Below are 20,972 nucleotides of genomic sequence, written 5' to 3'. Positions count from 1 at the left end.
TCTAAGCATCTTGACTAAAAAGTTGGAAAGGTCCTGTGAATTTATCTAGTTCAACTTCCTTTCCAATTTCATTCCTGAGAATAAAATGAACACTATACATCTAATTTAGATTTAGGTATTAAATCCAATACATTTGCAAAGCTAAATAAAAAGATTTTTATCTGTACAGTTTGAAACTATGAACTTTCGTCTCTGCTAGAGACCCAGAACTATGAACTTTCCCCAAGTATCACACAATGAAGATGTTATGGATACAGAATATAATGATTTACCAAACCATATAAACTACTGAAAACAGTGGGATAAACAACTGCCATTCATTATTCATTATTTCTGAATCCAAAGACTGCTGGTTCCAACTTGGACATATACACAGCTGAACACACACTTCCTGGTTATGTGCAATCTGCACAGATAGACCAGCTTTACAGGCCTGACCACAGAGATTAATAGCTTTAGCCAAATAATGTGGTAACCATGTGAACCTGGGCTGCTTCAGCTTGTTTGTGAATCTCTCAGCAAGGCTCAACATGCCGTTATCTGCATCTTGTTGCCAGGAAACACAACATCGCTTTAGAATACAAGGAAAACCAGGTTGCAATGACCACAGGTCAACTTCCCAAAAGCCTAATTTTTGACACTTAGCTATCTACTATATTACAACATTTCTTCCTGTAATCTTCAGAGAACTTCACTTTACTAGTAATTTAACAGTTAACACTTTTTGTTATTTTCCCAGGATAGGACCACTTATTACCACTAACAATGTAGTAGGAGCAATGATAATTATAATAATTCACTTATACTTTTCTTTTCCCAAGTGTCAGATAAACATTAGTTTACTTCATTAAAACTGATTTGGAAATCAAGCACCCATTGCAACTACCTCATAATACAATAATGCATGCTTATGGGCCTATATCTATGTCTATTCTTAAGCAAAATAATCTTACCAAAGGATAAAAAATACCCATATGTTCCTGACCTAAGAATTCCTGGATTTTCTAGGATCAAAAATTATTGTCTTGCCTTGTTCTCATGGTAACAGAATGTCATGTGTTGGCCAATAATCCTGCTAGTTTCTTCCTGATCAATTCAAACAGATAGAAACTTAATGTACCAAGATGCTGAAGTACTCAGCAGACTGGAAATTTGCTTCATGAGAGTGAAGTGGGAGCCACTGTTCTGCAGAGTTTTGCAATCTGGAGATAGAAGGATTAGAGTGGCTTTGAGAGTATATAAAATTAATTACCCTTGACATAGCAATTAGAATTGCTAGCTCATGGGCAACAGAGATTTTGGAAAATACCTTATTAAAAATATTTTTAAGATAAAATGGAAAAACATTTTTCTCTTCCAATGCTGGTTTGAAAAAGTAAGTTAAAAGTACTTAGCTGTATTATAAGACTTTCACTACAGAAGCAAGGTGGAATCTTGAATGTAATATATTATCAAGATAATACATTTACAGTCAGAAAAACTATACTCTTGATATGACCTTACTTTTATCTCATAGGTCTTCTATGTAATACTTTTGAATTTGGGCTTTATACTGTTTCTCTTCTTGTTCCACACTTCCCTTTTGAAACACAAAATGCAAAGTTCAAGTCTCATGATAATTAAGTTGCTAAAAAGACACATGGATTTCTGTAGTATATAACTGAAATATTAAAATTATTAAAAGACAACCATTTACCCATTACTGAAGGGAACGAGATAAATGAAAAAAAAAAAAAAAAAAAGACCAAGTTTCTGTAATGTGAACAAGCTCTCGCACCAGTCAGAATTCAGAAGGTTGACATGAAAACTATCAGAATCAGACAACTTGGAAATGGTTTACTGCCACCATTTGCTGACTCTCTAAATACATGGGTAGTGTAAACCAACATATCTGTGAACAAAGATGACTCTTAAGGAAGTGTTTTCTCCTGGACTTCTGGGATGGTATATTCAGTGTATTTCCACTCCCCTCTCCCCACCCCCAATATGGGTCATGCATCTCAGTACTATACCAGGCCATTCAGTAGCTATGAAGGTGTTAGGTTGCCCTCATGGCCTCCCCAATCAGGCAGCATGGACAGAAGTGCTCTCCTCTCCCTTTTAATTTTAATCCTTACTCTTGGTCATACACAAATAGCTATTAACACCACACACTTTAGCTCCTTCTATGCTACAGGAGAAATAACTTAGAGATGCAAAGATTAATGCTTATTATATAGCCATTTTTGCACAAGCAACTTTACATCAGGCAACTATCATTTTCTTCATTTTAAATTTTAAAGAAGAATTCAGATGTAGAAATACCAGTTCCCTGCCAGTGAATGCTGCTTAGACATCCATACTAAAAGAACTGAGTTATGTGTATACACTCATCTTACATACCAAAACTCAAGGATAATTGTTTGAGTAATAAACATACCTTAACATAAATTCATCCCTTCACCGATTGTTAAAGGACTCTTCCAAATTAAAAAAAAAGTATCCTAAATTCTGGAAAAATTTATTTTATCTATAATATAAACTTAATGGAGAAAAGCTCCAAGGAAACTAATAAAAAGATCCAGAAGTATGGGAAGAACTTCTGAATCACTCACAGAAAAGATGTTTATACCATTCGAAATGAAGAGGGCCACAAACATCTCTGATAATACTATTCTTCTTTAAAAAATAACAGCTACTCAATGTGCAGAGCTTTAAAATTAAACAAATTAGGTGTTCATTATTTATGTTATAGTAAGATTCACCAGACTTTCTTTCAAAAGCCAGCTTTTCTTGGGTGATTAAAACAGTATTTAATTCACAATATTTAATGTATGTGCAACTTCTCAGTCACACGCACGTTGAACTGAGTGACATATGAATTGTTCAAATCATAAAACCTTCATTGTCTGGTTGAGTTAATAGCCTGCATTCACCCACCATGAAAAATCAGGATAGCACAGTCAAAAGAATAATAGTGGAAAAAAAGAAAACCTGTTACTACTGAAAGAAACCACCCTACTAAGCTTTTAGGCTTCTTTACCTTCTCTATAGTATTTAACAACAGTTCTACACGTTGTTATAAATACATACCCATACTTCATTCTCATTCTATCATTTTCTGGGTTACAGTAAAATCTTTCCAAGTGCTCCTGAGAATCATTGAATACACTCTGCCACTTTTGAGTAGTTGTCCTTTTGATCTGCCAATGATATGGCAAGACGGTGTGGTGCTTCAAACAATCCCTGCCATAAATACAAGTGCCTTGCAGAAAGTCCATGCAAATTTCAATTCCGTTCTCTTGGTGAGTGTGGTACTGCAATTGGTTCACCAGCTCAAACACGAGGTCAAGGGAAGCCTCTTCACTTTTGTCCTGGAAGAGCTCAGTACTCAGTTTATCACTGGTGTCCAAAATGTATTGGATTGTAAAACTGTTTTCTTGGAAAATGCCTGGAACATAATCTATGACTTTGTCTAAGCAGTCAGGACTAGTAGGAACATCACTTGAAACTGGGTGCAAGAGATCAGTCTGGAAGTGACCTGCTGTAGAATCTGCCACCGTCCCACTGAGAGTTTCTGATGGAAAGCTGTGATCTTGGATTGGAACCACTTGTTCTGGAGCTTCAGTGGAAGGATGGGCTTCCGGTATCTGGTCCCCAACATTTGTCCTATCAGGTATCAGAACAGACATATTATTTTCTGCTGGTGGGCATGATGAATTGATTTCCATGGCTTTCTTCATCATAGGTTCATGTAAGCTGTTCTCATCTGTACTCTGGTTCCTAGATCTAAAAACCCCATCAAGCGAGCCAGATTCTAGAAGAGTGTTTAATATTGGCCTCAGAGACCTCAGGGTTCCAGTTCCCAATCTTTTCTGATCCTTTTTCTTAAAACAAGTCTTCAATGGAGTGATCTTCTCAGAGAGTCTCATTTGGCATGAAAAGTTATCAGGAGGAGAGGGAGGCTGCACTACACAGTCTGGCTCAGGTTCGGTGGTTTCCATTTCCATGATGTGGATTAGTTCCAACTGCTCCTCAGAGTCTAAAAATTCTACGAGGAAAGGAAGGAAGATGATCATTTACAAACTGACAGCAACTGGATTTCATTCATTCACTAAAATGTTTTGTTTTTGTCCTAATTCCCTGAAACCATTCCTCTTATACTATATTTAGTTTTTACAGGTCAATGTTAAATTTTATTGAGAAATTAAGGATCCAAAGCACCCAAGGCTATCCAAAAGCACCCAGCAGGTAAAAGTAGAAGAGTCTTTCAATAGGCCATTGGCATGCATTTGTGGGCTGAATACACAAGAGTTTGAAATTCTGCCAGGTTATGAATTTTTACTATAAGGCTAGAGTGGGGTGGGAAATGGGAGGTAGAAATAACTGTGTCTAGATGATGACAGCAGGGAAACCACACTTCCCCTCAGCTTTGCGGTTCTCTTCATAGTTGTTGATGTATCACCTATCTCATGAGTTGACAAAAAGTTTAAAAGTCCATCAAATGAAAGATAAACTTCAAACTTAAACAGTGAGTGAATTTAAGGGTATAAGAATATACACAAGAAACAGGGGCTCTCAACTGAAATACTATATGGGAGAAAGCCAGGAGTTTGTTAAGCATTTCTATATTCAGAAAGCTCTAATATACTATCCAAGAATGTTGAGTCTACTTTTGCAACCCCCAAAAACATTACCATTACTGATGGAATATAAGGGTGTGTTTAGTAACGAAGCCCCATCAGCAACAACCACTGCACACTGTGTCAGAAGACAAGCACAACTTGGTAACACAGAAAAAGCCTCCTAGTTCTCGTCCTTAGAAAAGTTACATATATACATTTTTAAAGGGCAAATGAAGGCATATTATAGAAAAACAAAACAACAATATAAAACACGCACCAAATTTCAGATTCCTAATCAATTACTGAAAGAGACAAAAAAAGTCCTTTCTTCCAAGAATCAGACCCCTTGAAAAAAACTGAAATTTGAAAACATTTACTGAGATTGTGCCAGGTGAGAAAGGAATGGTGATGAGCAATTAATCCTCTTCTCTCTTGTCCAATAAACTGAAAGAGATCTGTGACGCAAGGTCCCATGACTTAATCAAATATGCATCCTAGGTGCCCAGTAAAGTGCCTAGCTACCACAATGCACACAGCTGGTGTTCCACATATATTTTGTCGGCTGAATTACTTAAGAAAAGCACCTATCAAATGCTTAGTTCTTTGGTGTTTGTGGGTCAACAACGAAAGATAAAACTGAGTGTCCCCAAAAGTGAATATTAAAAATCTAATTGGAGAGAGTCATAAATCTATGTGTAAGAAGTCCATCACATTCATAAAAGTAAAATACAAAGCACAGTTTATAACAAAGTGTTAAATGTACATAAGTACAAAAGGAAAAGGCAGAAAAAGGAGAGTTCACTGTGAGCTGGCATTGTTAGGGAAAGCTTCACGAAGAAGAAGGGATCTGACATGAGACATAAATCAACTGGAAAGCAGCCAAGCCAGGCGTTATTATTCATCATTTGGTGCTACTGCCTCAAGGCACAATTGGCACAGACTGTGGTATTCCCTCTCCACCATACCAAACCGGACTGCGCTTTCCCCACGCGCACACACTCTAACCACTCCTATCAAACCCAATCAAGGTAAAAGAGACACGAAATCGATTTTATTTATATGTGTGTCTGCAAGTACACACGCAAGCGCGCGCGCAACTTTTCCTATTATTGCCCTTCATCAAACTCGGAAACAAAACTGGGAGGAAGCAGCAGAGAACTGGAGGAGTGGCTGGAGGTGGAAAGCCACTAGAACCTAGTTCCTCAATTAGTTTTCATAACAGAAAAATAAAGATGCGAAGGACACATCCTCTGGTCTCCAGCGGCAGGCGACACACCGCGACACCCCGCGACACCCCTCACCTCGTGACGCCGGGGTTCTCCAGCACTCCCGGCCGAATGCACTTTCCGAAGAAACCGCCGCTCCAAAGCCTGCCCGCCCGCCGCCGCGCGACACCCCGGCGCCGAGCCCGGGTCCGAGCGACGCCTCCTGCCGGCCGCGGCGGTTTGCTCAGCTCCTGGTCCCGGGCCGCGCCAACTCCGCGCAGCGCCGCTGAGGCGCCGCCCGGCTCTGCAATTCCGGGTGTTCCCGGGCGTCCCCGCCCCCGCCTTCCCCTCAGCAGGCGCCTGGGCGCCCCCCAACCCCTGTCCAGCCTCCTTCGGACCAACGACCCGCCCCGGCCTCCCTACATCCGAGAGGCCACTCGCAGCGCCTTCTGCCTTTAATTCTTTTTTATCCCCTCAGCCCACCTCCCGAAGAGCGTCCAGCGGGTCTTGGGGGCTCGCAGAACTGAGCCGCGAAGCGCCGGGGAAACGCGGCTGGCGCTTCCCGCGGCGGCGGGGAGGAAGACGAAGACTTGCGCGCTCTCAAAGTTAACGTGAAAACAGCTTCCAAACTTCTGGGCTGCAGCCCGAAACGCGGGGTAGCCGGAAGACTCCCGCAGCCGCCGTGCCCTCCCCCGGCTCTGGGAAGGGCTCCTCGGCGCCTCAGAGCACCCGGGGTCGGCCCGCGGGGGAGGCCGCATAGACGCGCCCCCACCCTGACCAACGGGGAAGGGGCAGGCGCCGGCGACCCCAACTAAATCCTTCGGCGCCTCGGTCTGATGTATACACCTGCCAGAAGCTCTAAGTGCCTAAGAAGTGTAACCAATTCCATCTTGATGCTGACGGGACCCGAGTGAATTCGGTACAAAGGGCAGTCTCAAAATCAATCACCCGATCCGCGAGAGCCCGGCACACTCCCGGCGCGGGGCCGGAGCCGCGAGGCCGGCGCTCGCACTCCCCGCTAGGGTCCCTCAGCCCCTCAGTGCCCTCCCGGAGCCCTTTACCTGAAAGGGACCCTGAGAGAACGGACGACAGGAGCCGAGTCGAAAGCAGTGTCCGCGCCGGAGGTCAGCGCCGAAGGCGGGAGCCGGCGTCTACGGACCACAGAGCGGCGACGCGGCCAGCCGCGCACGGGCCATTCCGCCGCCGCGAACGCAGAAAGCCTCGATCGCGCTCCGAGTCCAGCCAGCTCGCCTGTCACCTCGATCTCTGCTTTAAGTGGCTTCCGGTCGCCTCCTCCCGACGGCCCGTCGCGGAGGCGGAGCCTGGGCGGCCGGAGCGCGGTGGGGTGGGGTGAGGAGGCCGGGCGCTCAGTGGGTGCCGAGAAGAAGACCCGCCCCCTGCGCGCGCGTGCGCGTTCGTTCGAGGGGAGGCGCGCGGGTTGTGTGCCGTGTACTTGTGTTCCCGCGAGGGGGCGTGTCCTTTCTCGCGCCGGCGGTGTCCCCGCGGGTCCGCGTCTCCACGCGGCTGTGAGAAAGGAAGGCGTGTGCCGCGTGGGACGGGCTCCACCTGCCTGCGGACAGATGGTGGGTCACTTTGTTCCGAGGAGACCCAGGCACCCGAGGGAGGATGTGAAACGGAACGACCCGTTTCGGTGCGGTTGGCTTTGTTTATTTGCCTCCTCCCCAGACGCCTCCAGCCCCTGATGTCGACGCACCCTGTGAGGAAGCAAACGGCTGCCTCCGCCACTGCCACCAGACGAGGTCGCCTGCCCCGCGCCGGACAGGCCGGACGGGCTGCGCACCTGCGGCGGCCGACTGTTTCGTGGGCCTTGTACGCCACCTTGCAGAAGGGGAACCTAGCTCTGAGGTTTTGATGATAGAAGCTCATTTACTTGTGTTTTAAAGCCCACAAACGCCGTAGTGACTAATTTATTCATTCAGCAAATGTCTCTCAGAGCGTCTATTACGTACCAATCATGTAGCCTGGACTTCATGCCTGTCCTCATGGAGCTTGCAGAGCACCTCTGAAATACACAGCACATACAGAATGGCCATATTTTCTGGGCTGTAAAATACTTTAAAGTGTAACTCCATATATTGAGTAGATTTTCAGTAGTGAAGGAAGAAACAATACATTTAGTTCATATAATCCGTATGTATGAAAAAACGAAAGTGCTGGTAATTCCAGACATGGAAGTCAGTAAAACCTAGGAGCTAAAAGGTAATAATCATAGACATTATGATTCTAAGCCTTTATTAAACTGTTCTAAACCAGACTGGGTAAGCACACCAGCAATGAATAGATTAAGGGTGTTATCTCCTCAGCAGCTTATTTCAAATTGCATCAAGGCAGGGCCATTAAACTAAGGTGAGAATGATATGGGCGGAATTCAGAGGATAATAGGTAAAAGATGAAAAACTTTACATTTAAAATCTTACTGAGACAGATCTTGGTCTGTGTCTACTCATACACAGAATCGCCTAGAAGCTCATATTTGAATTTACCGTATTACTCTTGGCTTTCTATTTTTCTCATTTCTTCTGTTTTCTTTTCTGTCCTTTTGTGCCTTCTTGTAGATTATTTTTAATTCCACTCCCTTCTAACAATTAGGTTGTTATACATTCGTTATGCTTTTAGTAGTACTTCAGTTATTTATTGCTGTGTTCAAACTACCCCCAAAATATAATGACTTAAAACAATGGCTCTTTTATTTGCTCATGATTCTGAATTCTCTGGCACAGGAATTCAGTCAGGACATAGTACAGGTGGTTCATTTCTGCTCCATGATGTCTGGGGCTTCAATTAGTGTGGGCATAATGGGGCCTGGCTGGAATGGCTTAACTAGGGTCATAAGTCTTGGGACTTGAGGATGGAGATGGAGTTTCATGACAAAAATGAATGTGAACATGATGTGGAAAATATGGAGATGGAAGCCACAAGCTAAGGATGCTGGAACAGAAAGAAGTCTGTTAGCTATATACCTTGGTTTTTCTCTACATGGCTTCTCCATATGGCTAATTTAGGCTTCCTCACAGCATCATAATCTTAGGATTGCAAGAGGGGACATTCCAAAAAGACAAGCCTCAATGTGCAAGCCTTTACTTTTATCATGCTTACTAATGTGTCACTGGCCAAAGCAAGTCACATGGCCAAGCTCAGCGTCAGTGTGGGAAGGAACTACACAAGATTGTGAATATTGGGAGGTGTGACATATTGGTAGTCATTTAGATTAGGGACAGACCACCTTAATCCAATTGGAGAATAATTAAAAGTTACTTCCAGGGTATAACCCAGTTCCAACTTAAAATCTTTTCTCCTTAGGTCCGGAACTCAAAATTTTTACCTGCCCAATCCCACACCCACTCCCCTTGAGACAGTTGAAAACTCTGGCTAGTTTCTCAGCCTCTCTCCGCTACTGCTTTCTGAATGTTAATTGCCTCAAAGGGAAAAATGGCACCAAACTCTGAACTCAAAATCTTGGATTTAGGCTCCTCAGACTGCTGAAGTTTTACTGCTCCAGAAAAGGTATCCTCTACAATCTCTACCTTGGATGTGGCCCATCTTTTTTTGAAAGAGGGATGACAATGTGCCTACCTGAAAAATTCATTTCCCTAGATCCCTTGCAGTTATGGATGGCTGTGAGATACACTTCTAGACACATGCTTGAGATTTCTAGAAAAGCATTTCCTTTCCTAATACAGAGTCACCCCTTGAATTTCTTCCTTTTGTTCTTTCTTCTAGAATAATAACAGGATGGAGATGGAGTTTCATGACAAAAATGAAGGTGAATATGATGTGGAAAATATAAAGATGGAAGCAACAAACTAAGGATGCTGGGGCAGAAAGATAGAAGGAAACTGGGTCACTCATAACATCTTGAAACTGCTGTAGCCATCCTAGACTGGCTGCCTCTAGACTTAATATGTTTAAAAAGTAAATCCCAATTTTATTAAACTTACCTGTTCTGTATAGATGAACACATTCTTAGCTAATAAACTATCATGTCTCCTAACTAGTCTTCTTCTAGGCTCTGCCAGTTAGATAGTAATGTGAGTTGGTATGTCAGAAATAGAAGAACAGTCACAAATACAACTCCTGTAACATTTCCTGATAATTCTGTAAATATACCAAATTATTGTAAGATTAAGAAACATGTTAATTAAAGAAAAACAGGAAGTAGAAGAAATAACAATGCCCATAGTTGAACCTTTTAAAGTCTCATTTTGGCCACACAGTGGCTCATGCCTGTAATCGCAGCACTTTGGGAAGCTAAGGCGGGAGGATCAGTTGAGGACAGGAGTTTCAGAGCAGCCTGGCCAACATGGTAAGACCCCCATCTCTATGGAAAAAAAATTTTTATTAGCTGGGCACGGTGGCATGCACCTCTAGTCCCTGCTACTTGGAAGCTGAGGAAGGGGGATTGCTTGAGCCCAAGAGGTCAAGGCTGCAGTGAGCTATGGTCACACCATTGCACTCCAGCCTGGGTAACAGAACAAAACCCTGTCTCTAAATCTCATTTTAACACTTTGATATAGTTAGGATCTGTCTTATTTATTCAAGGTATTTTTCTATATTTTACCTAACATGTCATAAACAGCTTTCCATGTTAATATTGTCTTTTAAACAAATAGCTGTTTAATGTTCCAAATAATTATATTCTTTGCTTATCTAGTTCATTCTCATTGCACATGTCAATTCACTTTTTTTCATAACTTATTCACTGCATATCTACTACATTCCAGTAACTGGACTAAATATTTTAAGTACACATAGATGAATAAGATGTGGTTCCTCCCTGAGCACTCTTCAAAACTACAAAAGACACATATGTAGATGCAATATATATGTATACATGGCATATGCATGTGTATACTTTTTATATGTGACTCTAAGCTATTTAATAAGCTATTTAATTGTCTTTTTTTTTTAATTTCTTTTTTTTGAGACAGGATCTTGCTCTGTCCCCTAGGTTGGAGTGCAGTGGCGTAATCTTGACTCACTGCAGCCTCCACCTCCAGGTCCAAGTGATTCTCCTGCCTCAGACACCTGAGTAGCTTTGATTACATGTGTGGGCCACCACACTCAGCTGATTTTTGTATTTTTAATAGAGACGGGGTTTCACCATGTTGGCCAGGCTGGTCTCAAACTCCTGGCTTCAAGCAATCCACCTGCCTGGACCTCCCAAAGTGCTAGGACTACAGGCATGAGCCACTGCGCCTGGCCAACTTATCTTTAAATATGCTTATAGAATGGAAATATTTTAATTTCCAATTCATTTAATTGATAATTTCTGTCATTCTTATCTGCCGGATTTGCCTTTAGCGTGACTGATCAGTTATCAGTAGAGTACTTACAATGAACAGTTTATTAATATAAAAGCCATTCCTTCTTACTTGAATTTCAAGTGACCCAAGGCCTCCAGTTTTCATTTTCATTAACAGTAAGTGCTATCAAATGTAAATACCAATATTCTATTGCTTTCTGTTTTCATAATTGTTAATTTCCTAACATCCTTCTTGTGGAAAGATAATCATTTTTTGTTACCATATAAGGAAACAGTGAATAACATGACTCAGAGCAGAATGAAAAACCCAAGATTTGAAAACAAAGGCTTTGTCTTTTAGCTTTGCTGTACTAAAATACAGTATTTCCCATGCTGTATATGGGAAATACAGCCAACTTGTGTAAATGGCAGACTGACAACTCCTTATCTAAGAGGGCTAAGTCCAAGCTATAATGTTTTCTATGAGTGTATATGTAAGAGTAATTTATTCTTTAACTCAAAATTGCATATGTGCATGTATCTCATATATCTAAAGTGAAAGAGGCTGGATGCAGTGGCTCACAAAGCACTATAATCCCAGTGCTTTGGGAGGCCAAGGAAGGAGGATTGCTTGAGGCTAGGGGTTTATGACCAGCCTGGAAAACAGTGGGACCCCATCTCTACCAATTTTTTTTTTTTTTTTTTTTTTTGAGACAGAGTCTTGCTCTGTCACCCAGGCTGGAGTGCAGTGGCGCCATCTCGGCTCACTGCAAACTCCGCCTCCCAGGTTCACAGCATTCTCCTGCCTCAGCCTCCAGAGTAGCTGGAACTACAGGCGCCCGCCACCACGCCCGGCTAATTTTTTGAATTGTTTAGCAGAGGCGGGGTTTCACCGTGTTAACCAGGATGATCTCCATCTCCTGACCTCATGATCCGCCCGCCTCGGCCACCCAGAGTGCTGGGATTACAGGCGTGAGCCACCATGCCCGGCTAATAAAATTTTTAAAAAGAAATTAGCTGGGCATGGTGGCATGCACCTATAGTCCCAGCTACAAGGCAGTTGAGGCAGGAAGATCACATGAGCCGAGGAGGTGGCAGTGAGCCATGGCCACATTACTGCAATCCAGCCTGGGCAACAGAGCAAGACCTTGTCTCAATGAATAAATAAATAAATAGTTGCATTACTGCAATCCAGCCTGGGCAACAGAGCAAGACCCTGTCTAAATAAAAAAGTAAGTAAGTAGGTAAGTAAGTAAATAAATAAATAAATAAAATGAAACTATTATTATCTAGGCAACTGAAGTACTGTTTTTTGTTTTTTGTTTTTTGAGATGGAGTCTCGCTGTGTCGCCCAGGCGGGAGTGCAGTGCCGCGATCTCCGCTCACTGCAAGCTCCACCGCCTCCCGGGTTCACACCATTCTCCTGCCTCAGCCTCCCTAGAAGCTGGGACTACAGGTGCCCGCCACCATGCCCAGCTACTTTTTTTGTATTTTTAGTAGAGACGGGGTTTTACCGTGTTCGCCAGGATGATCTCGACCTCCTGACCTCGTGATCCGCCCGCCTTGGCCTCCCAAAGTGCTGAGATTACAGGCGTGAGCCACCGCGCCCGGCCGTACTGTTGTTTTTAAACATATAAAATTTATTATTAAAAATAATGTCTTGATGTTGTTATAATGAACTAACCCCTGGAACTTACCCGAAGGAAGATTTCCTATTTCTCTGCACTCGTGGGATTCTAGAACAAGATAAGATTTGGGCTGTAATTTATTTACTTCTAGTAGGTTTTAAATATGATGTTGGTGGGAGAAGATTAGAAAATGCTCCTAGGGAATATGTCAGGCAGCAAGGTAGGGAATTAATGAATTAAAGGTAACCTCAAAGGTAGGTTTGTTTAGAGCCTGTCATGAACATGCTTTGATAAATGTAAACTTAAAATTCATATTTTCATAAGGTGATGCACCTTGCAGACTATTTCCAAGTTTTAAAAATATCTCTCAGTTATAGTTTCCTCCCTCTTGAAACTCACTTTTTTCTCTGCCTCTGACGAGGCAGCAGAGTGCTTCTGTCTGGGAAAGGTGAGGGTTCCAAGGCCTAGTAGGAAATGAAACGGATAAAGTGTGAATAGGACAAGTTCTAAAACGCTTAAGCAAGATCACAAACTATTCTGATTATCTAAGATTTGCATTTGTAAATTGCCTAATCATCTGCTTGACTGTTTTGTTTTCTCAAGATCCCTAATAGTCAAGTGTTCTCTTCGATCCCCTTCAGTTTTGGACCTGTTGAGTAATTCTTACAGCACATACTGAAAGTACTGTCTCATCTAACTGGCTTTAGTTCTATATGAGATGATTTCCTCAGAGAAATCCCCAGATGTTTTCCTGATCAGTCAATCCATTGATTCAACACACATTTATCTAGTAGTAGTTATGCAATGGTGACTAAGACAGTCTCCATTTGTCAGTTTCTTGTAGGGAAGTCTGTGAACTGACCACCCAGAATCACTTGGGAAAGCCTGCTGCAGATGCCCTAGTCCCACCCTAGTCCTCCTGAATCTCAGAGAACAGGTCAGGAGAATCTGCACTTTGCAAAAATTCTCTAGGCACTACTGCTTTAAGAGCTCATAGTCTTTTAAAACACTTGCGAGTGGGGAGGAGGTGGCTTATGGGTGTGGCCAAGTAGGAAGACAAACACACTAGCATGGTAAGTGCCATAATAGAGATTTACATGCAAGGCCAAATACAGTCAGCCCTCAGCATCTGCACACTCCACATCCACAGATTCATCCAACCATAGATCAAAAATATTTAGGAAAGAAAACAGTAAAAAAATTAATGCAAATAAAAATACAATATAACAACTATTTACATAGCATTTTATTAAGTAGTATAAGTAACCCAGAGATGACTTGAAGTAGATAGGAGGATGTGCATAGGGTATGCAAATACTATACCGTTTTCTGTAGGGGACTTGAGCATCCATGGATTTTGGTATCTTGGGAGTTCCTGGGACCTTGTGCCTGAGAATACCGAGGGACAGTTGCATAGAGATGATGAATTAAGTCTAACTATATTGTCAGAGAAGAGGATTACCATCAGCAGATTTCTTGAAGTAGCTAGAAGTATTATTCTTTAGAATGTTAAGAGACTCAGCTGTTTTTTACTTGGGGTACACCTAAAATCCAATAGAAAAAAAAAATTTAAAACCTCTACTTAAAAAATAAGTGAATTCCCAACTAAAATTAAAGATCTTGATAATCGTGTGCAGCGATCATCTGAGTTAACAGCACTTCTACTTGTGTGAATTTATCCTGAGGATATACTTAGAGTTTATGTGCATGGGTTTGGTTGCAAATCTCTTTCCTACAGCAAATAAATTGTGACTGAGTGCTCATTTTCATCCAGCCCCAGACACAGTTCTCTGTGGGAAAGCTTTCCTCTCCCCATTTCTTATACTGTCAAAGACATTCTGGGACATGAAGAGTTCCCATTTTTGCTATTCAGGCACTGAAAAGCCAATACTCTGTTTTTATAGTAAAGAAGGTTTTTGGTTTATTTGTTTTGTTTTCCCCCAGCACAGTAATAGAATTTAGAAATTGAATTCATTAATATTCCTTGGCAGCCTCACTATGCAGTCTCCTATACACGGCATATGTTTTCATGTTGATGTCCAAATTCAATATGGTGATTTTGGCAGACTGGACATCCTAGCCATTCACTAAAGAGAGATCATTCTGATGCTCACCTGCCTTTTATCTCTGACTCCTCCACTAGGCAGATAGCTCCTGGGTTTTTAAACTGGCCTGCACATGAGAATCACTTGAGCCACTTTAAATAAATATATATAAATAATATATATTATATAATACATTTATTATGTAAATAATAATAAATATACATTTACTATATATAAATATATATATATTTTTTTTTTTTTTTAAATTTCATGGGCCCAAGGCGTTGAATAGGGACTGTGTTGTATTTGTCTTCTCCTCTTTGGTTCCCAGTAGGGCACTGGACATAAGTCATGTAATCAATGACTTCACTTATTCATTCAACACATACTCTTGAGCATTTGTGTTCTAGGTACTTCTAAGTGCTAGGAATACAGTAGAGAATAAAATAAATGGTCAACTCTTAACATTCTAATAAGAGGAAGACAGGTGGTATCAGGTGGTATCAGGTGGCGATGAAAGCTGTAAAAATAAAACGACATGATAAGGATAGGACAACCACATACTTTATCAAAAAAGGACACTTTGAGAATAATTATTCACAATTATATCAATATAGTACAGCTGAAATCAGGACTTTCGTGGAAAAAACAAGATATGTGGTCACTCTACATAAGGTGTTAAGAGAGTACTGTGGAAAAGGAAATGAAGTGTTTTCAAAAATATGATGTGCTGTTACTAGAAGGCCTCCCCAGAAAGAAAACATTTAAGTAGAAGCCTGAGGACAATGAAGGCATAAGGGAAAGAGCATTCCAGGTAGATGGAATAGCATGTGTAGGGACAAGCTTTGCATGTTAGAGGGAAATCACAGAAGCCATTTGATGGGAGTGGAATGAACAAGAGTACTGTTGATGAGGTCAAAGGGATGGCCAGAGGCCAGATTTCATAAGATCTTTTAGGCTAGGCCCATGGTAAGGACTTTGGATTTTACCCTGAGACAGAAATCTATATAATTTACCTTTTAAAAGGATCACTCTGGTGTTGTGTGGAGAGGATGGAAAGAGTGAACACAGGAAGATTAGTTAATAGACCAAGCAAGAGATGGTGGTGGCCTGGATCATGATAATGGAGAGAGGTGGTTAGATTCTGGACACATGCTGAGGGTAAAGCTGAGAGGATTTGGTGTATGAGGGAAACTGAAGAGCCAAAAATGGGTCCTCAGTTTTTGGTTTAAGCAACTAGAAGAATGGATCTGTCTTTCACTTAGATGGTGAAGATTGTAGGAAGAACACATTTTGGGGAACAGGGAGAAACAAGAATGTAGTTTTGGACTTGTTAAGATTGAGACATATTAGATATTTAAGTGGGATAGTGGGAAATTGCATAATTAAGTCTAAAGTTTAGGGGAGACATTGGAGCCACTTGCAACCATACCTAAGAAAGTCCCCATTGCCAAACTTACGTAGCAAACATGTTCATTCATCCATTTTACATGTAGGTTAATTAAGAGGTCTTAAAAGTGTGTTTTTTAAAAGAGGAGCAGTGGGCCATATTCTGCACTTGCAGAGGAGGGAGATTTATTTTCACGAAGTCTGGGAGTGAGGTGTTGCCCAGTAGTGTGTCCACTCATATCATATTTCTTTTGCAGAAGGAAGCTGTAATCCCTATAAACATGAGCTAATTTAAAGTTCCCATTACCCAATTGTGACCTGATGACCCCATTCTGGGAAGCTGACTGAGAAATGACTTTGAGGCTAAAGAAATCAAACAGTTGATATTTGTATGTTATGTGACATATTCTTTCTTTAGAAAGAAAAAGTAGCCAGGCCAAGCATATGAAAATAAAATATCAGTACAGGCTCATGCAAGTTCCTAGTAATGTAAGCCTAAATTTGGCCTTAAAACAAAAACTTATAGTATCAATTAGCATTCCCATTATTTATTGGCTTCTTGCCTACAGACTTTAAAGAAGCAGCTGTCTTTTATTTTCAAATGCAAAACAGATGGAAATTTATGGTACCAGGAAAATCTATACTAAGCCAAATAAAACACTTGCAGCATTATTTACTGTATGCATTATTTTTACTTCATCACCTGCCTGAGACTCTTTGGTTTTTATTTTTCACTTTCTGAAGAGTTAGCTAAATTAGAAATCAAGGCTCTGAATGACTTTTTCTCAATTATCAGTGTGTTTACATTGAAACAAAGATAACCTCTTGGTTTGAAAGTTTTGCAAAGTCACCAAAAAACAATGTTACTTTGGTTAAAAATAACTCTCTATTGAAATGAAGTAAATGTCAGCATTAGAGAAATGGAAACCAAAACTTTTTATCAGACCTCAAAGTTGAAAGGCAGGAAATGTTAGCTGCATTGACAGAACCCTAGGTACAGGGAGTTGGTGAAAATAAATAGTATGGTTACACAGATAAGTGACCCAGAAAAGAACTTGTTGGTTGACATAATTTTTATTTATTCCTCTATTTTGTTGAATGCCTGCTACAAGTAGTTGCTGGGCACACAATGGTGAAAAAAGCAAACATGATCTCTGCCTTCATGTTGCATATGGAAGAAGACATATTAACTCAACCACTCAAATCAACTTACAACCGTAAACTTTAATAAGTGCTTTGAAAGAAGCCTTTCCTGCTGAAGAAACATTTGGTTGGCTCTGATGATGGAGTAAGCATGAACTAGATCAAAAGGATATGGGTGGAAGCAGCTAATGGTGGTCAGGGGACAGAATGTTAAGTGCAAAGCCAGAATCATGAAGCTGTGGCATGCCAAAGAGAACCACTGTGTCTGGAAAATAGAAAGTGAGAAGGAGAGTGGCTGGATATTACTTGGAAATGTAGACTTTTAGGCCTCCTAATTAAGAATTCTGAAGAAAAATGGATGTCATTGAAGTGCTTTAATTAGGAAAATGCCATGTTCATATTTTAATTTTTAAAAGTAAAACCGTAATGAGGGGAACTTTCAGTTCCAGTAATGAATTAGGCAATTCGGCTAACACTCTTACCAAGTAAAACCACAAAAGTTGGACAAAATATTTTGAAATTTACTCTGAGAGTTAACATGACAACATCTGGAATAATACCTGGGAGAAGGAAACTCAGACATGTGAGTAGAGCATTTAGAACCACTTTTCCGAATAGGAGTCTGAGAAGCTGAATAGAAATTTTGACAGACTAACAAGGATAGGGAGATAAAACTGAAGTTCAAGGAAGGTCAAGGGGAGTGATGCCAGGTTTTGGGTTGGGACCCAAAGGACTACGTGAAAGTAAGGGTAAATCAGAAATAGGCCAACCTTCCTGGAGGGTTGAACCACCCACTTCGGATTCTCTCAGGCCTTCCAACTGGATTGAATTAAGGTGATGTAGGATTGCTACTGGCCTTAATCTCTTACTAGAAGCACATATAAAAATTCCTTGAAAAAAGATAACATTCTTCTTGGTCTCAAACTATTTTTACAATGATCCAAATGCAATATCTAGCACTCATAAAAAATAACCAAGAAAGCATTCACAAACTGGTGGGACAAGTCAGAGGACAAAGAAATCAAATTGAAGGTCTTCCTACAGGCCAAAATAGGGCAGTTTGAATGATAAAAAGAATAATGATGGTAATTCATTTAAAAATAGTGGATAAAAAGAAAATCCATGAGCCTATAAAAATACTCAGAAAAAGTTGGGGGCCCTGGCACAGTGGCTCATGCCTGTAATCCCAGCACTTTGGAAAGCCGTGATGGGTGGATCACTTGAGGCTGGGAGTTTGAGACCAGCCTGGCCAACATGGTGAAACCCTGTCTCTATTATAACACAAAAATTAGGTGGGCATAGTGGCAAGTGCCTGTAATTCCAGCCACTTGGGAGACTGAGGCAGGAGAATCGCTTGAACCCTGGAGACAGAGGTTGCAGGAGTAGCCACTGAACTCCTGACTCTTTCTAAAAAAAAAAAAAAAGGAGCAAGAGGGGGTACAAAAAAAGAGGGAAAGCTTTTCTTTATAGAAGAATGCTAGCTAATAAATGTGGACAGATTGACAGAATTGGAAAATCACCATTTTGCAATTACAAAAGTAATAATAATAGTATATGAGGTAAACTGAAGAGCCGGGAATGGCTCTTCATTGACAATGAAAGGATAATCAATGGATACTAATGCCACTAGGTGAGAGGTTGGAAAATAGTCATAGTTTCCAAGTATCTTCTTATACATTACTCATTAATAACATAAAGAGATAATCTGACAGTAGAGAAATCCAACACATACCACCTTAACCAAATGATCAAGCTTAAAAATGAATACTGATGGGACTAATGAACATTACAAGCCTTCTGATATTAATGAATAAAGGAGGACAAACCATCATCTATGTAGTGTTGTTGCCAAAATATTTAATTTAAACCCAAGCATTAGACAAATCCAAATAGTAAGACATTCTACGGAACTCTTTAAAAACTATCGATGTCATGAGAGGGGGAAGAAAAGGCAATGGAACTCTTCTAGATGAAAAGGAAAGTAAAGGCTATGCCTAAACCTAATATAGATACGGGATGTTTTAAAATGCTATAAAGGATGTTATTTAGGCAATTGAAGAAATTTGCATATGTAGTGAATATTAGATATATTATGATATCAATGTTAAATTTCTTGAGTGTGATAAGAGAGAGATTGTGATCATGTAGGAGAATATCATTGTTCTTAAAAGAGATACATGTTGAAATGTGTAGGAAATGAAACATCATTTTATATGTAGAGGACTTTCAAATGGTTCTGTAATATCTGTATCTGTACATATGCATGCAGTCTTCATTTTGCAGGACTGTAAAAAGATATGATAGTACAAGATTATAAAAATGACCATGCAAGCTGAAACTACAAAGTGATCTTAATAATCAATGGGGAAAATCACAATTGTTCTGTCACATTTAAAAATGTTAACCAAAACATTAAGAACACTCTTATGGTCAGTCATAAATGCAGAAAATTGTTATTAAAAAAAAAAAAGCAAAACTAACTTGTATTTAGTGCACTGTAATTTAAAACATTAGAAATATTGAGGATTAAAGTGTTTTATTTCTTTGTTAAAACTTACCAAAGGCCAGGCGTGCTGGCTCACACCTGTAATCCCAGCACTTTGGGAGGCCAAGGTAGGCGGTTTGCTTGAGCTCAGGAGTTTGAGACCAACCTGGGCAACCTGGTGAAATACTGTGTCTCTAAAAATAATAAAAAAATTAGCCAGGCATGGTGGTGTGTGCCTGTAGTCCCAGCTACTCAGGAAGCTGAGGTGGGAAGATGGCTTGCGCCCAAGAGGCAGAGGTTGCAGTGAGCCATGATCATGCCACTGCATTCCAGCCTGCGTGGCAGAGCAAGACCCTGTCTCAAAAACAAACAAACAAACAAACAACATCAACAACAAGAAACTTACCAAGAATAATTTGAACAGTGCTGCTTCTTCTGATTATATAACTTATCTTATGGATGAAGCATCTTTTCTCCACTTTCACAAATCATATTCCTTTCTAAGTTTGGATTAGCTTGCATTATTTTATCCTTTGCATTTTCACTGTTGTGAAATGTTTCTAAAGAGATTTTCTAATTCTATCAAACTACCTACTTTTTTTGTGAAGTTTTTTGGCAATGTCACTTCCTCTGGGACATCTTCATCCTTTTTTGTCACAGCCACTGTCTTCATTAACGTCAAGAATTTCACCTTTACTAAGTTCCCCTGACTGCATACCTTTAGTCTTTCTAATGATCACAGTGTCAACATTGCCATAGCCAACTATCTTTCCTATAACTCTATGTTTGATTTGAATTTCACTTCCAATGTTACTACTTCTCATGTTTTTCCTTAACTTTCATTTTCCTTGGCCAATTTCCTCTTTTTAATATCTATTTTGTTTTGTTTTGTTTTGTTTTTGAGACAGAGTCTTGCTCTGTAGCCCAGGCTGGAGTGCAGTGGTGCTCACTGCTACCTCTGCCTACCTGGTCCCAGTTCAAGCAATTCTCCTGCCTCAGCCTCCTGAGTAGCTGGGATTACAGGCAGGCACCACCATGCCCAGATAATTTTTTTTTTTTTGTAATTTTAGTAGAGACAGGGGGTTTTACCATGTTGGCCAGGCTGGTCTTGAACTCCTGACCTCGTGATCCACCTGCCTCGGCCTCCCAAAGTGCTGGGAGTACAGGCATGAGCCACTGTGCCCAACCTTTAATATCTATTTTTATAAAA

General features: G+C 40.8%; 2 protein-coding genes across 2 annotated transcripts in view; one reads left to right on the top strand and one right to left on the bottom strand.

The window, feature by feature from the left end:
• Positions 1 to 7,077, bottom strand: part of TIPARP (TCDD inducible poly(ADP-ribose) polymerase) — a 32,358-nt gene extending 25,281 nt beyond the window's left edge. The window contains exons 1-2 of the mRNA XM_015131864.3: positions 6,871 to 7,077; positions 3,073 to 4,030 (exon numbers count right to left, since the gene is read on the bottom strand). Of these exons, the coding sequence (XP_014987350.1) occupies positions 3,073 to 3,989 (917 nt within the window). The 5' untranslated portion in view covers positions 3,990 to 4,030; positions 6,871 to 7,077. The remainder of the gene's footprint in view (positions 1 to 3,072; positions 4,031 to 6,870) is intronic.
• LOC144339466 (uncharacterized) lies at positions 6,646 to 9,818 on the top strand. The gene is made up of 4 exons (XM_077994099.1): positions 6,646 to 6,684; positions 6,832 to 7,392; positions 7,496 to 7,675; positions 9,551 to 9,818. The coding sequence occupies exons 1-4, from the start codon at positions 6,646 to 6,648 to the stop codon at positions 9,635 to 9,637; spliced, it is 867 nt and encodes a 288-aa protein (XP_077850225.1). The 3' UTR covers positions 9,638 to 9,818.
• Positions 9,819 to 20,972: the final 11,154 nt, after the last annotated feature.

The sequence above is a fragment of the Macaca mulatta genome, chromosome 2 (assembly GCF_049350105.2).
Source record: "Macaca mulatta isolate MMU2019108-1 chromosome 2, T2T-MMU8v2.0, whole genome shotgun sequence".
Lineage (NCBI taxonomy): Eukaryota > Metazoa > Chordata > Mammalia > Primates > Cercopithecidae > Macaca > Macaca mulatta.
This window is presented reverse-complemented; position numbering and strand designations above follow the sequence as displayed.